Consider the following 12,593-nt stretch of genomic DNA (forward strand, 5'->3'; position numbering starts at 1 on the left):
CATCTCTGTGCCACAAAAGAATGGAAAGAGAATGAGTGGGTTTTGCACTCCGACCTGCCACTCCCCCAACTTTGACCCAAAGACACATTTTTATGCGCCTTCAATTTTTCTTGAGCAGGTTCACCACTGCCTTCCTCTGAGGCTGAGAGAGCGTGACTAGCCCAAAGTCACCCGTAGGGTTTCCTTGGCTGAACGGAGAGCTGAACCTGGGTCTCCCATATAGTCCAGCATTCAAACTACAATACCATGCTGGCTCCCTTCTTATTCCTGCTCGACTTGACTGGGCCTGAAGGCAAAAGTAATACGAACAAAATGGTACATAGCTGAAAACATACAGAAATCAAGATTAAATTGTCTGTAAAATGAATAGCTTGCCCGGTGCGGAGAAAGAGGCCCAACCCCACAGCAGTTAAAGAGGAACCATAATGTTATATAAGTATGTCATGTGGAAGAGTCCTTACATCTTTTTCTTTTCTTTTTATTGAATTATTTTAACATATATACAAACAGTGTTACGTAAGCCCCCTTTGCCCCTCTCCCACGGTTTGATATAGATAAATAGATAGATAGATAGATTACGATCAACTGATCAAACATCCACGGCTTGATAGAGTTTAGAATCAATATGCTGTTAACAATTAGTAACTTACATTCAATATGTGGGATATGGTATGGATTTAATTACATTACTGACTTCCTTGTACTCCGTATTCACTTTCACCTTCTCAAGCAGGATTTCCCAACCCAAATTCCAAGCTTCCACTATCCTTTCTCCAGTATATTTCAATCTCTCATCTCTAATAATATCAAACAGCAAGTTATCTGCCAAATACTTGTCAGCTTTGGACAAGTTCCAGTTTTTACTTTCTTTCCATCCTGATATTATTGTGGCCCGTGTTGCTTTTAATATACACTTTACTGCCTTATCTTCATTGTTATTCATTCCCTTTTCATTTCAAATTTAATGTTATACAATTCTCTTTACATAAATGAACATCCTTGCCTATAATTTTATTAGAATAATAATAATAATAATAATAATAATAATAGGTTTTATTTATATACCGCCCAATCACTGGGAATCCGAGCGGTTTACAATAGAGGGGATAACCGACAGTTCCCTGCCCACAGGCTTACAATCTAAAAGACACGACACAAAAGGAGAAGGGAATGGTGAGGGGGGGAGGGAATCAGGTCCAGCATTCTTCTCTCCCTCTGAGGCCTGGACAAAGGCAGATGGACCGGAGGGAGGGCTCTGCTTCTTCAGGCTAGCCCCTGATGGTACTGGGCCAGCCTTCTCTCTCCCTCAGAGGCCGAAAGATGACAGTTAGGGAGGGAGGAGCCTCTTTCTTCAGGCCAGCCCCTGATGGAACTGGGCCAGCCTACTCTCTCCCTCAGAGGCCGATAGATGACAGTTAGGGAGGGAGGAGCCTCTTTCTTCAGGCCAGCCCCTGATGGAACTGGGCCAGCCTTGTCTCTCCCTCAGAGGCCGAAAGATGACAGTTAGGGAGGGAGGAGCCTCTTTCTTCAGGCCAGCCCCTGATGGAACTGGGCCAGCCTTGTCTCTCCCTCAGAGGCCGAAAGATGACAGTTAGGGAGGGAGGAGCCTCTTTCTTCAGGCCAGCCCCTGATGGAACTGGGCCAGCCTTGTCTCTCCCTCAGAGGCCGAAAGATGACAGTTAGGGAGGGAGGAGCCTCTTTCTTCAGGCCAGCCCCTGATGGAACTGGGCCAGCCTTGTCTCTCCCTCAGAGGCCGAAAGATGACAGTTAGGGAGGGAGGAGCCTCTTTCTTCAGGCCAGCCCCTGATGGAACTGGGCCAGCCTTGTCTCTCCCTCAGAGGCCGATAGATGACAGTTAGGGAGGGAGGAGCCTCTTTCTTCAGGCCAGCCCCTGATGGAACTGGGCCAGCCTTGTCTCTCCCTCAGAGGCCGAAAGATGACAGTTAGGGAGGGAGGAGCCTCTTTCTTCAGGCCAGCCCCTGATGGAACTGGGCCAGCCTACTCTCTCCCTCAGTAAGAAGAGTTGTTAGATCTGGCGGCTGGGGAGTTTCAGGGAGGTTTTGAGGGGGACTGTGAAGGAAGAATATTGGTCCCAAAGGTGTTTCTAAGCATAGAGGAACAGGAACCTTTTGGGCCCCACAGTGGAACTTGTGGTGCAAATAGGGTTGCCATAATTGTCCACTATTACCAGGGACAAAATGTGGAACAAATTCAAGACCAAACTGTAGGACAACTACAGGACAAAACTCAGCCCAAAATGTAGGACATTTAAGAAAAATGGAGGACCTTAAATGTCCTACATTTTGGGCTGAGTTTTGTCCTGTAGTTGTCCTACAGTTTAGTCTAGAAGTTGTCCTACATTTTGTCCCTGGTAATAGTGGACATAACTGGGTGCAAGAGTATGGAGGATATTGAAAGAGAAGGTACACCGGATGCGGAAAGAGTAAGCAACACGCTTACCATATATACTCAGCTATAAGTCGACCTCACATATAAGTCGAGGGCAGGTTTGGGGGCCAAAATTATGGATATGAATAGTTCTGCCCCACATGGAATAATGCTGTGTTCAGTTCTGGGCAAAACAATTCAAAAAGGACATTGGGAAACCGGAGCCATGTGTCCAAAGGAAGGAGACTAAACTGGTGAAGGGTCTGGAAACCATGAAGCCCTATGAGGAGAGGCTCAGAGATCTGGGGATGTTTAGCCTGGAGAAGAGAAGGTTAAGGGGTGATATGAGAGCCCTGTATAAATACCTGAAGGGATGCCATATTGAGGAGGGAGCAAGCTTGTTTTCTGCTGCTCCAGAAAACAGGACCCAATGGAGCAATGGATGCAAGTTACAGGAAAAAGAGATTCCAGCTCAACATTAGCAGGAACTCCCTGAGAGTAAGGGCTGTTCCACAGTGGAACAGACTCCTTCCTTGGAATGTAATGGAGTCTCCTTCCTTAGAGGTCTTTAAGCAGAGGCTGGATGGCCATCTGTCAAGGGAGATGCTTTGACTGAGAGTTCCTGCATGGCAGAAGAAGGGGGTTGGACTGGAACAAGGCTCTTCTTGGGGTCTCTTCCAACTCTGTGCTTCTGTGATTCCAAGTCGAGGGTAAAACCTAGGGGCACATAATGAAGGACATAAAGGACGAAGCAAAGGAAAACAATGCCAAAGCACTGACAAAACCCCAGCAGGCATAATAGCTCTTTGTACTCCTCTATGGTACTCATTTGTTTCCCAAAGGGCAGTTAAAGCGGTCTCAAACTGGATTAATTCTGCAGTGCGTTCTCTGAGTTCTGTCACTGAGGAATAACGGTTAGCTCTATGGTTTCACGTAATAGAACTTTACTTCTGGCCTCCTTTAATTCAAATGAACATCCGGGCCCATTCCCGCTCTGAAACTCAGGAGCCAATCAGGAGCCGCTTCGTAGCTTTCCCCGCCCCCTGAGTCCGAGAGAAGGGGGCGTGGCCTCCACGCAGCTTTTTTTTGCCCAGCAGGTGAAGCCCAACGGTTAAATCGAGATCGCGCATGCGCCTCCCGCTCCGCGCGCGCGCACCTGAGCCGCCGCGTTACGTCACCCTCCACGTCCTCGACGTGTAGCGTCATCAGTTTAGGAGTCGCAGACTGAGCGGCCGCATTAAAAAAAAAAGCCGGAAGAGGCAGCACTTTTTAGGTTCGCTCGGACTACAACTCCCAGCATCACTCAGCCGGAGAAAGGCGGGAGGGTTTTTTTTCCCCCCTTCTTTTTCTGACCATCTCAGTGTTGATTGACTTCTTTTTTTTCCCCCTCACGTCAAAAGCAAGACGCCGATTGGATAAGCCGAGGAGTGGTGGGCGGAGCTAGGAGACACGTCTCAACTTTCCTTCCTCGTCTTTTCAGTGCGCACGCGCAGAACCGGGGCTTGGGCGGGGCCTATCTCAGGGCACGCATGCGCCGGACGCTTTCAGCGCGTGCGTACTGAGGAGCCATTCTTCCTCCTCTTCACTCTCTCTGCCTTGTGCGCGCGCCGCTCGGGACAGACGTTAGGCCGCCCTCCGATTGGCTGGTTCCGTTCGATCGCCCCCCGTCAAGGCTCGCGACGAGGACGACGGTTGCGGCCTAGCGTTCTGCGCAGGCGCAGTAGGCCCTTGCTCGCTGGTTCCGAAGGGGCCCTCCGCCGCCGCCGCCGCCGCCGCTCCTGTGAGGAAACCGCCATCATGAGCGTGGAGGCGTACGGGCCCAGCTCCCAGACGCTGACCTTCCTGGACACCGAGGAGGCCGAGCTCCTGGGCGCCGACACCCAGGGCTCCGAGTTCGAGTTCACCGACTTCACTTTGCCCAGCCAGACCCAGACGCCGCCCGGAGGAGCAGGAGCCACAGGAGGCTCCGGAAGCAGCGGCAGCGCCGCCGCCAACAACGCCGGAGCCGGAGGGGCGGGGAGCGGGCCTGCCTCAGCCGCCGCTGCTGCTCAAGGGAGCCCCGTCGGAGCCGGGGTCGGGCCGCCCTCCGTCGGCGTCTCTGGGCAACTCGAGGCCCAGGTGAGGAGGAAGCACCGGAAAGGCCCGCTTTAGCTGCCCCAGGCTCTCAGGGCTAGGGAACTCTGGGAAACGTAGTCTATTGTGGCACTAGGGCTATCTAGCAGAGAGCCATGGCAGTTGAAGCCCTGTCAAACCGTGGGCTGTAAATTAAGCCACTTTGACTGCCTTGGCTCAGGGCTAGGGAACTCTGGGAAATGTAGTTTTGCGAGACATTGAGCTTCCTCTGGCGGCAGAGAGCCATGGCAGTTGAAGCGGTGTCAAACCGTGGACTGTTTTAGCATGTTTTCATTGTCTTAATACCGAAGGCAATGTCAAAAAGGGGAAAAAATGGAGCCGCTTTGACTTCCCTGGCTCGGTGCTAGGGAATCCTGGGAAATGTAGTCCGTTGTGGCACTAGAGCTGTCTCTTGACAGAGCCTCACCAAACTACATCTCCCAGACTTCTCTAGCACTAGAGTCAATGGTCTCAAACTGCAGGAATAATAGCAATAATAACAACAATAATAACTTATTATTATATTTATATCCCACTATTTGCCCCAGAACTGGGACTCGGGGTGGCTTGCGTTGAAGAAGCAGTATTATTATTATTATTATTACTACTAACCTTTATACAGTTAAAGACATCTAGAAAGTGGTATATTAAACTAGGGCTGAGTTATTACGACGCTAAAAGGAGAGAAGCCTAAATGTCTCCTGAAACTACACTTCCCAGAGGCCCCTAGCGCTGAGCCAATGGTCTCAAACTGGAGGAACATTAATAATATTAATGGTAATATTAATGGTAATATTAATATTAATAATAATAATAATAATATCTCATTCTTTTCCCAGAAAGCAGTGCAGTTAAAAGCATCCAAACACAGTACGTTAAAATAGAGTTAAGTTATTACAATGCTAAAAGGAGAGAAGTCTAAACGTCTCACGGAACTACAGCCCCCAGGGTTCCTTAGCGGCTAAAGCGGCTTCGAACTGGATCATTTCTGCAGCGGCTTTTGGATCCATGCGATGAAAGGAAACATCCAGGTTTAGGTCCAAAACTCACTGCAGGAATAATCCAGTTTGAGACCACTTTAACTGCCTTGGTTCATTGCCAAGGAATCCTGGGAACTGTAGTTTTGTGAGACCTCTAGCTTCCTCTGTCAGAGAGCTCTGGGGCCACAATAAACCTCAGTTCCCTAGGATCCCAAGCACTGCGTTTTGTGAGCTCTGATAGAGAGCCATGGCAGTTAAAGTGGTGTCAAACCGTGAACTGTTTTAGGATGTTTTGTTTTAATACCAAAAGCAGTGTCAAATAAAAATTAAGCCACTTTGACTGCCCTGGCTCAGGGCTAGGGAATCCTGGGAATTGTAGTTTGTTGTGCCTTTTGGGCCATGGAGGGTGGCTGGGTTTTGCCACAGTCGTACCATGACGATTTGGTTTGCTAAATGTACATTTTTAGTGTTTGACTAGATCCAGGACAAATGCAGGAGAAGTGCTGTTGCTTTGCTTTTTTAAATTGCCTGTGTATGTTATGGATACGGACTGCGAAATTATGCGTTCTACTGTAATACGTGTGTGATACTGTATACACACATATGCAGACTCATCTGTGTTTATGCACAGGTGTGTGTGTGTGTGTGTAGATAGATAGGCAGATACACATGCTTGTGTGTGAGAGAGAGATTACGCAAAACAACAGCACGCCTCCCAAGTTTGTGCTGAGTTCCAGAGGAATGCAGTGAAGGAATTCCACTATAAAAGTAATAAAGCTAAATTCAAACATTTTGGCTTCTGCAGTTGCTAAGGATGGAACAGGAGCTGCATGCAAGGTGGCAGTTTGGAATACGTATCTATGCACACACATAGAATCGTGGAGTTGGAAGAGACCGCAAGGGCCCTGATCCAGTCCAACCCCATTCTGCCATGCAGGAACTCTCCGTCAAAGCACCCCCATTGACAGATGGCCATCCAGCCTCTGTTTGAAGCCTTCCAAGGAAGGAGAATCCACTACACTCCAAGGAATGAGTGTGTTCCTCTGTCAAACAGCCCTTACTGTCAGGAAGTTCCTCCTAATATTGAGGTGGAATCTCTTTACCTTTAGCTTGCATCCATTGTTCCATTGGGTCCTGTTCTCTGGAGCAGCAGAAAACAAGCTTGCTCCCTCCTCAATATAGCATCCCTTCAAGGATTTAAATAGTGCTATCATATCACCTCTTAACCTTCTCTTCTCTAGGCTAAACATCCCCAGCTCCTTAAGTCCTTCCTCATAGGGTTTCATAGTTTCCAGAGCCTTCACCATTTTAGTCCTTTTTGCATTGCAGTTCCCAGAACTGGACACAATATTCCGGTACATATACTTACCATGTACATAGATAAACACACACACACACATATATATGTACACATGCCCATTCTTGTTATGTGCCTGTAAGTTGTTTCTGACTTATGGCAACACTATCTGGAGCTGAGAGCCTGTGACTCACCCAATGTCACCCAGTGGGTTTCATGACCAAACAGGGCCAAATTCTGGTCTCCAGAATTGTAGTTTAGTGTTCAAACCACTACACCATGCTGGCTCTCATGGCCACACATACACACTTAATATGTGCTTATTTTCATGATAATGTATGTATGCAGGTCTACATCATTTACATATATATAGCAGATACGTCAAGACGTAGGCAGCCAGACAGACACTTATACATATTTATGTGGAAGTGTATATATGGACATGCACCTTAATACATATGTAAGTATGCTGGGAAGATTCCCGTATCAGCTTTAAGACTAGCGGGGAGATCCATCGAATGATTCAGATCTCACCTGGAATCCTGTATCCAGTTCTGGACAGTACAGTTCAATAAAGGTCCACATCCTGAGAATTGTAGTGTATTGTGGCACCACAGCTGTCTCTCAGATAAGGCTCAATGTCTCCTAATACTACCGTTCCCAGAATTCCCTTGCGTTGAGCCAGGGCAGTTAAAGTGGGTACAAACTGGATCACTTCTGCAGTGGGTTATGGACAAGCTGGAAGTTGGCCAGAGAAGGGTGCCCCAGATAGTCAAAGGTCAGGAATCAAAGCCTTATGAGGAATGATGGAGGGAGCTTGGGATGTTTAGTTTGAAGAAGTGACGGCTGAGAGGTGACATGGGAGCCATGAAGGGATGCCATGTATAAGATGGAGTGGTCTTGTTTTCTGCTTTTCCAATGGGTTCAAATTACAAAGGAAGAATTTCTCGACTATGGCTGCATCTGCACTGGAGAAACAATTGGGTTTGACTTTAACCACCATGGCTCAGTGCTGTGAAATTCTGGGAGTTGTAGTTTATTGTTTGTAGCTTAGCTCTGGTGCTGCTTCAAGTGGTTTCAAACCCTATTACTTCTGCAGTGTGAATGCAGCCTCTGAGCTGTTCAGTGATGGAATAGGCTACCTGGGGGGGCTGCTTTCATTCATTGGAGGTCTGTAAAAAAAGGTTGGAGGGGCATCTTTAGGCGCGCTTTAGGCGGCAGGGGTTGGACTATATGTCCCTTTTTTCCCAGCTTTGTGATTCTGTGACCTGGAGTTCATGAAAGCTGTTCATATTGTGACTAGTTGAATTCTATTTTAATGTTCACTTTTTGGATGTTTTTAGCTGTGTTGCTCTTTTAAACTATAAGCTGCTTTGAATCTCAATTCTGGGAGGAAGGCAGGATACAAATAATAATAACAACAGCAATAACAATAAGAAAGCTTATGCTAGATACGCATTCTTCCCAGTTAGTTTCAAAGGTGTGACTGTATTCATTTACATCTTGCTTATGCTAATGCTAAATCTTATGCTAAAGCTATTCCTTTGGCTGTATTTCCTAACAAATAGCCATGTCATACATATCCACACAAACCTGGCTGTGAGAATGACCTTGTGTATCTTTTAAAAAAGGCTTTTTACTTCATGGAGGAATCAATGAAAGAAATACTGGGTGGCTCTATGTCCACAATTATATAGAACGGTGTTCTTACAGCATTATGCATGCTTACACATGCCTTGTCTTTAGCCTTTTGGGCTAAGAACTGTCACCTCCTTTTCTGGACCGGATACAAAAAAGAACATTGGGGAATGTATATACCCTTTTACTTCTGATTTATACTACTGTTTTCATATAATAGTCAGCTGTTTTGATACTATAGCAGTGTTGGATCCAGACAAAGTCAATCTTAAGAGTAAACTGGTTAAAATATGTAGAGAGATCTTGTAGCACCTTTGAGACTAACTGAAAGAAAGAAATTGGCAGCAGGAGCTTTCATAGACTTCGGTCTACTGCCTCATGCATTTGGTTAAAATATATGGAGTAAAACAGTTGTGACCTGTTTGCATCTGGCATTGTGGACTCTAGTCCTTAAAATCTCATACTATATTCAGTCCATTTGTTTTAAGGTGCCACAAAAGTCTTTGTGTTCTCCCTGCACTGACTACCATCATTGCGCCTCAGGATCTGCTTGACTCTGTGGGGCTGCTAAAATTAAGTCTTAGGTGTGTGTATGGCTGAGAAATCGAATAAAGTGTTTGTATCTTGTTGTGGTTTTCCTTCAGGTCATTTCCAGCTTATGGCACTAAGGTGAAACCTACTGCAGAGTTAGATCTGTATGCCTTATTTGTATGTATGTGGACTGTACTTGCACTGTGCAGGTAACTGCTTGTGGATTGAATATATCTTTTATTGGGACGAGACAGAAGGGATACGCAGGCCGTGTATGTGCACATTTATGTTTCTGAGAGTGTGTAACCTTTCATGGTTAAAAGCATTGTTTTTGGAACGGAGCGGAAAATGCTGTGACAAACTGTTGCCTGAACAACATGATGTACTGGTGGATATGGTGGCTTTTCATTGGAACATTAACATAGCTTACTTAGGTCCAAAACACACTGCTAAAATAATCCCTGGCTCAATGCTAGGGAATTCTGAGAACTGTAGTTCTGTGAGACGTTGAGCCTTCTCTGTCAGAGAGCTCTGGTGCCACAGTAAACTACCATTCCCAAGATTCCCTAGCACTGAGGCAGCGTGGTTCAAGTGGTCTCACACTGGATTATTTATGCAGTGTGTTTTGGATCTTAGTGGTGTTGGATCAAAGTGCTAAAGAGGTTTCTGGGGAAAATTGAAAAGATATTTATTTATTGGGTTTATAGCCTGCCTTTCTCCCAAAATGGGATTCAAGGCGGCAATTGGAATCAAGGATGTTGTATATCTGCTTTCCTTTGCAGGTGTTAGGAGGGAATGTTGGACAATGTAACAGTAAGGAAATGCCCTTGTTCATATGAGAACAGTTTTATTTAAGTAAATTCAGTATTTAACTCAAAGCATGTGTACATTTTATACAGTTGTCCCTCCACATTTGCTGGGGTTAGGCCTAAGGACACCTGTGAATGTGGAGAAGCTGCACATTAAAAACCTATTCCTTTTACCTGAGAGAACACCTTTCTATGTATCTGCAGGTCCTCTAGTGCAACTCTACCAGGGTCAGCCCCTGCCAGATGTGGATCATAGAATTACGCTGGAAGACCTACAGATGCCCAGAGAAGTGTTTTCTCTAGGAACCTCTAGGTTCTCCAGCACAACTCTATGGCCAAGTTATGACAGAGTTGTGCCAAAGGACCCAGAGATTCCTAGAAAGAACATATTAATCAAAACTGCTTATAACCAGATCTACAAAAGTCAAAGCCGCAAATGTGAAGGGCCAACTGTACATTAAAAAGTTTGGGAAGAGGAGGAGGAGGGAACAGGGCCTCCAAGTCTCGTGGCCCCTTGAGCAACTCTCATGCCCCCCCCCCCCATTTCAGAACCATTTGAGACCACAAACCTTTACTAGCCTGCCTTTTCTGTACCTCATTTTTAGGCGACAGCCCACCTTGACCTCACTGAAGGAGAGGCAGGACGAAGATGTAGCTTTAAAAGTATATAAATAAATCCATTATAACTGACTTAAATTGTATTGAACTAAAGGGCATTGAATTCTGAGCAGAAATGCATAGCTCTGAAACAGACCAACTCTCTTATCTCCTGTCTCAAGGCATCTGAAGTCACAGTTGTTAAGGTGAATTGATCTTTACTAAAGCAGAAAATACTTGGGTAAAAGAGAATAGTCTGTATGTGAAATCTGGGGAGAGAAGCAAATTTTGGGTGCCTGCAATATAACTTTTTGTAGTTGAAGCAGAGAGGAGGCAAAGGAATATAGGAGAGAGGTGTGTAAGGGGAGACTCCTTTTCCCTCAGCTAAGGCCGGGCTTTCCTACCAGTTTAGGCCAGCGACTTGAAGAGTTGTGAAATGGTTAGAGCAGCGTGTGATAGAACCTGAGGGGAAGGCATGGCTTCTCCATGAATAATGAATACATCTTCCCCAGACAAGTGCTCAGACTGTTAAAAGGGAATTTCCAGTCCATTATGGTAATATTCTGTCTCATGGCTCTGCAGACTTTCCAGCCAGGTTTTGTCCCGTGTGGGGCACTCTGGGAATAATTTTGTTTTAGGAAAATGGTGACAGGCAGACCCTGAAGCCTGCCATTCTTCTTTACTACTTCAGAAATGCATCTTTAAGAGGAGAATGTCTGTGTACAGGCATGAATTTTCACAATTATACCACGATAACTTTGTCATTTCCTCCTAGCATATTATGAAAGTGCACCAAAGCACTGACAATTTCATTTTTCTCTTTCTGGATCATTTAGATTTAGGAGGTGCTTCGTGCTGCTGCACTTATCTTTCTCTGCAGGTGGTTGTCTCTGTTACAAAACACTCTGGCATGATCCGTGACATAACTGGAAAGAGAAACGTAAGCAACAGTGGCAATATACAGGACAGGCCCCAAACTAGATAATTCAGTGTCCAGTCACTCTAATAAACCATCTCTCTCTAAAATATATGTCTCAAAAGAAGTTTGGTGTATGTAAATGGTCATAATGAATCCATTGCCCGTTTGTGTGGGTCATACCTAGAAATCATTTGAAACTTGTGTTCTGTGGAAAACCCTGCAGTGACAGTCAAGAGTTTCTAATTCTGTTTGAAAACAAGCCAGTATGGTATAGTGATTGACTATAACTCTGGAGCTCGATTCTCTGTTCAGCCATGGAAGCAAGTCTATACATCCCAGAAAACCCTATGATATGTTCACGTTCAGATTGCCATAAATTGGAACCGGCTTGAAGGCACACAGCAACAACACATGGAAAAACACCGTTATACTCTTCCAGAAATTTAAGCTGCAGCTTGTTGAGAGGAAGATGGCCAAAATGATGAAAAGTCTGGAAATCGTGCCCTATGAGTGGCTTAGGGAGCTGGGTATGTTTAGCCTGGGGAAGAGAAAGTTAAGAAGTTTGTTTTCTGCTGCTCCAGAGTCTAGGACAGTGATGGCGAACCTATGGCATGCGTGCCAGAGTTGGCACTCGGAGCCCTCGCTGTGGGCACATGTGCCATCGCCCCAGCACAGAGTTTGTTACTAGACAGCCAGAGAGACATGGCACTTTGCAATAAATAAGTGGGCTTTGGGTTGCAGTTTGGGTACTTGGCCTCTAAAAGGTTCACCATCACTGGGCTAGGACATGGAGCAAATGGACTCAAACTCCAGGAAAAAAGATTCTACCTAAACATTACAAAGAGCTTCCTGTGGGTATGAGCTGTTGGACAGTGGAAGACGCTGCTGCCTTGGAGGGTGGTGGAGTCTTTGGAGGCTTTTTAACAGGCTGGATGGCCATCTGTACAGTGGTACCCCGGGATACGAATTGACCGCGTTACGAAATTTCCGGGGTACGAAAAAGTTAGATTTAAAAAAACTGTTCCGGGTAACGAAAGGTTTTTCGGGTTACGAAATTAATTTCGGCGCGTTTCGGCGCGAAATTCAAATCGGAAGCGCGGCTAGCGGCTTTCCAGTGGCTTTCCAGCGCCTTTTCGGGTTGCGAAATGTATCGGGTTACGAACGGCGCCGCGGAACGAATTAATTTCGTAACCCGAGGTAGCACTGTACTTTGCTTGTCTGTGTCTGTGTAGCAAGGCTTGAGTGGATCGCCCTTGTGGTCTCTTCTGCAGTTCTGCTGGGAACAGACAGGAGATAAACTGACATGTTTTGTTTTTGACTTT

General features: G+C 46.0%; 1 protein-coding gene across 2 annotated transcripts in view; it reads left to right on the forward strand.

The window, feature by feature from the left end:
* The first annotated feature begins 3,969 nt into the window (after nt 1-3,969).
* LOC149308490 (regulator of nonsense transcripts 1-like) overlaps nt 3,970-12,593 on the forward strand; it is a 42,029-nt gene continuing 33,405 nt past the window's right edge. The window contains exon 1 of one of the 2 annotated variants that reach the window (XM_089535838.1): nt 3,970-4,506. In XM_089535838.1, coding sequence (XP_089391964.1) covers nt 4,186-4,506 — 321 coding nt within the window. In that variant the 5' untranslated portion in view covers nt 3,970-4,185. The remainder of the gene's footprint in view (nt 4,507-12,593) is intronic. The other variant, XM_089535837.1, reaches the window with a different exon arrangement.

This window comes from Sceloporus occidentalis, unplaced genomic scaffold, assembly GCF_023333645.1.
Source record: "Sceloporus occidentalis isolate IW3139 unplaced genomic scaffold, rSceOcc1.0.p SCAF_8, whole genome shotgun sequence".
NCBI lineage: Eukaryota > Metazoa > Chordata > Lepidosauria > Squamata > Phrynosomatidae > Sceloporus > Sceloporus occidentalis.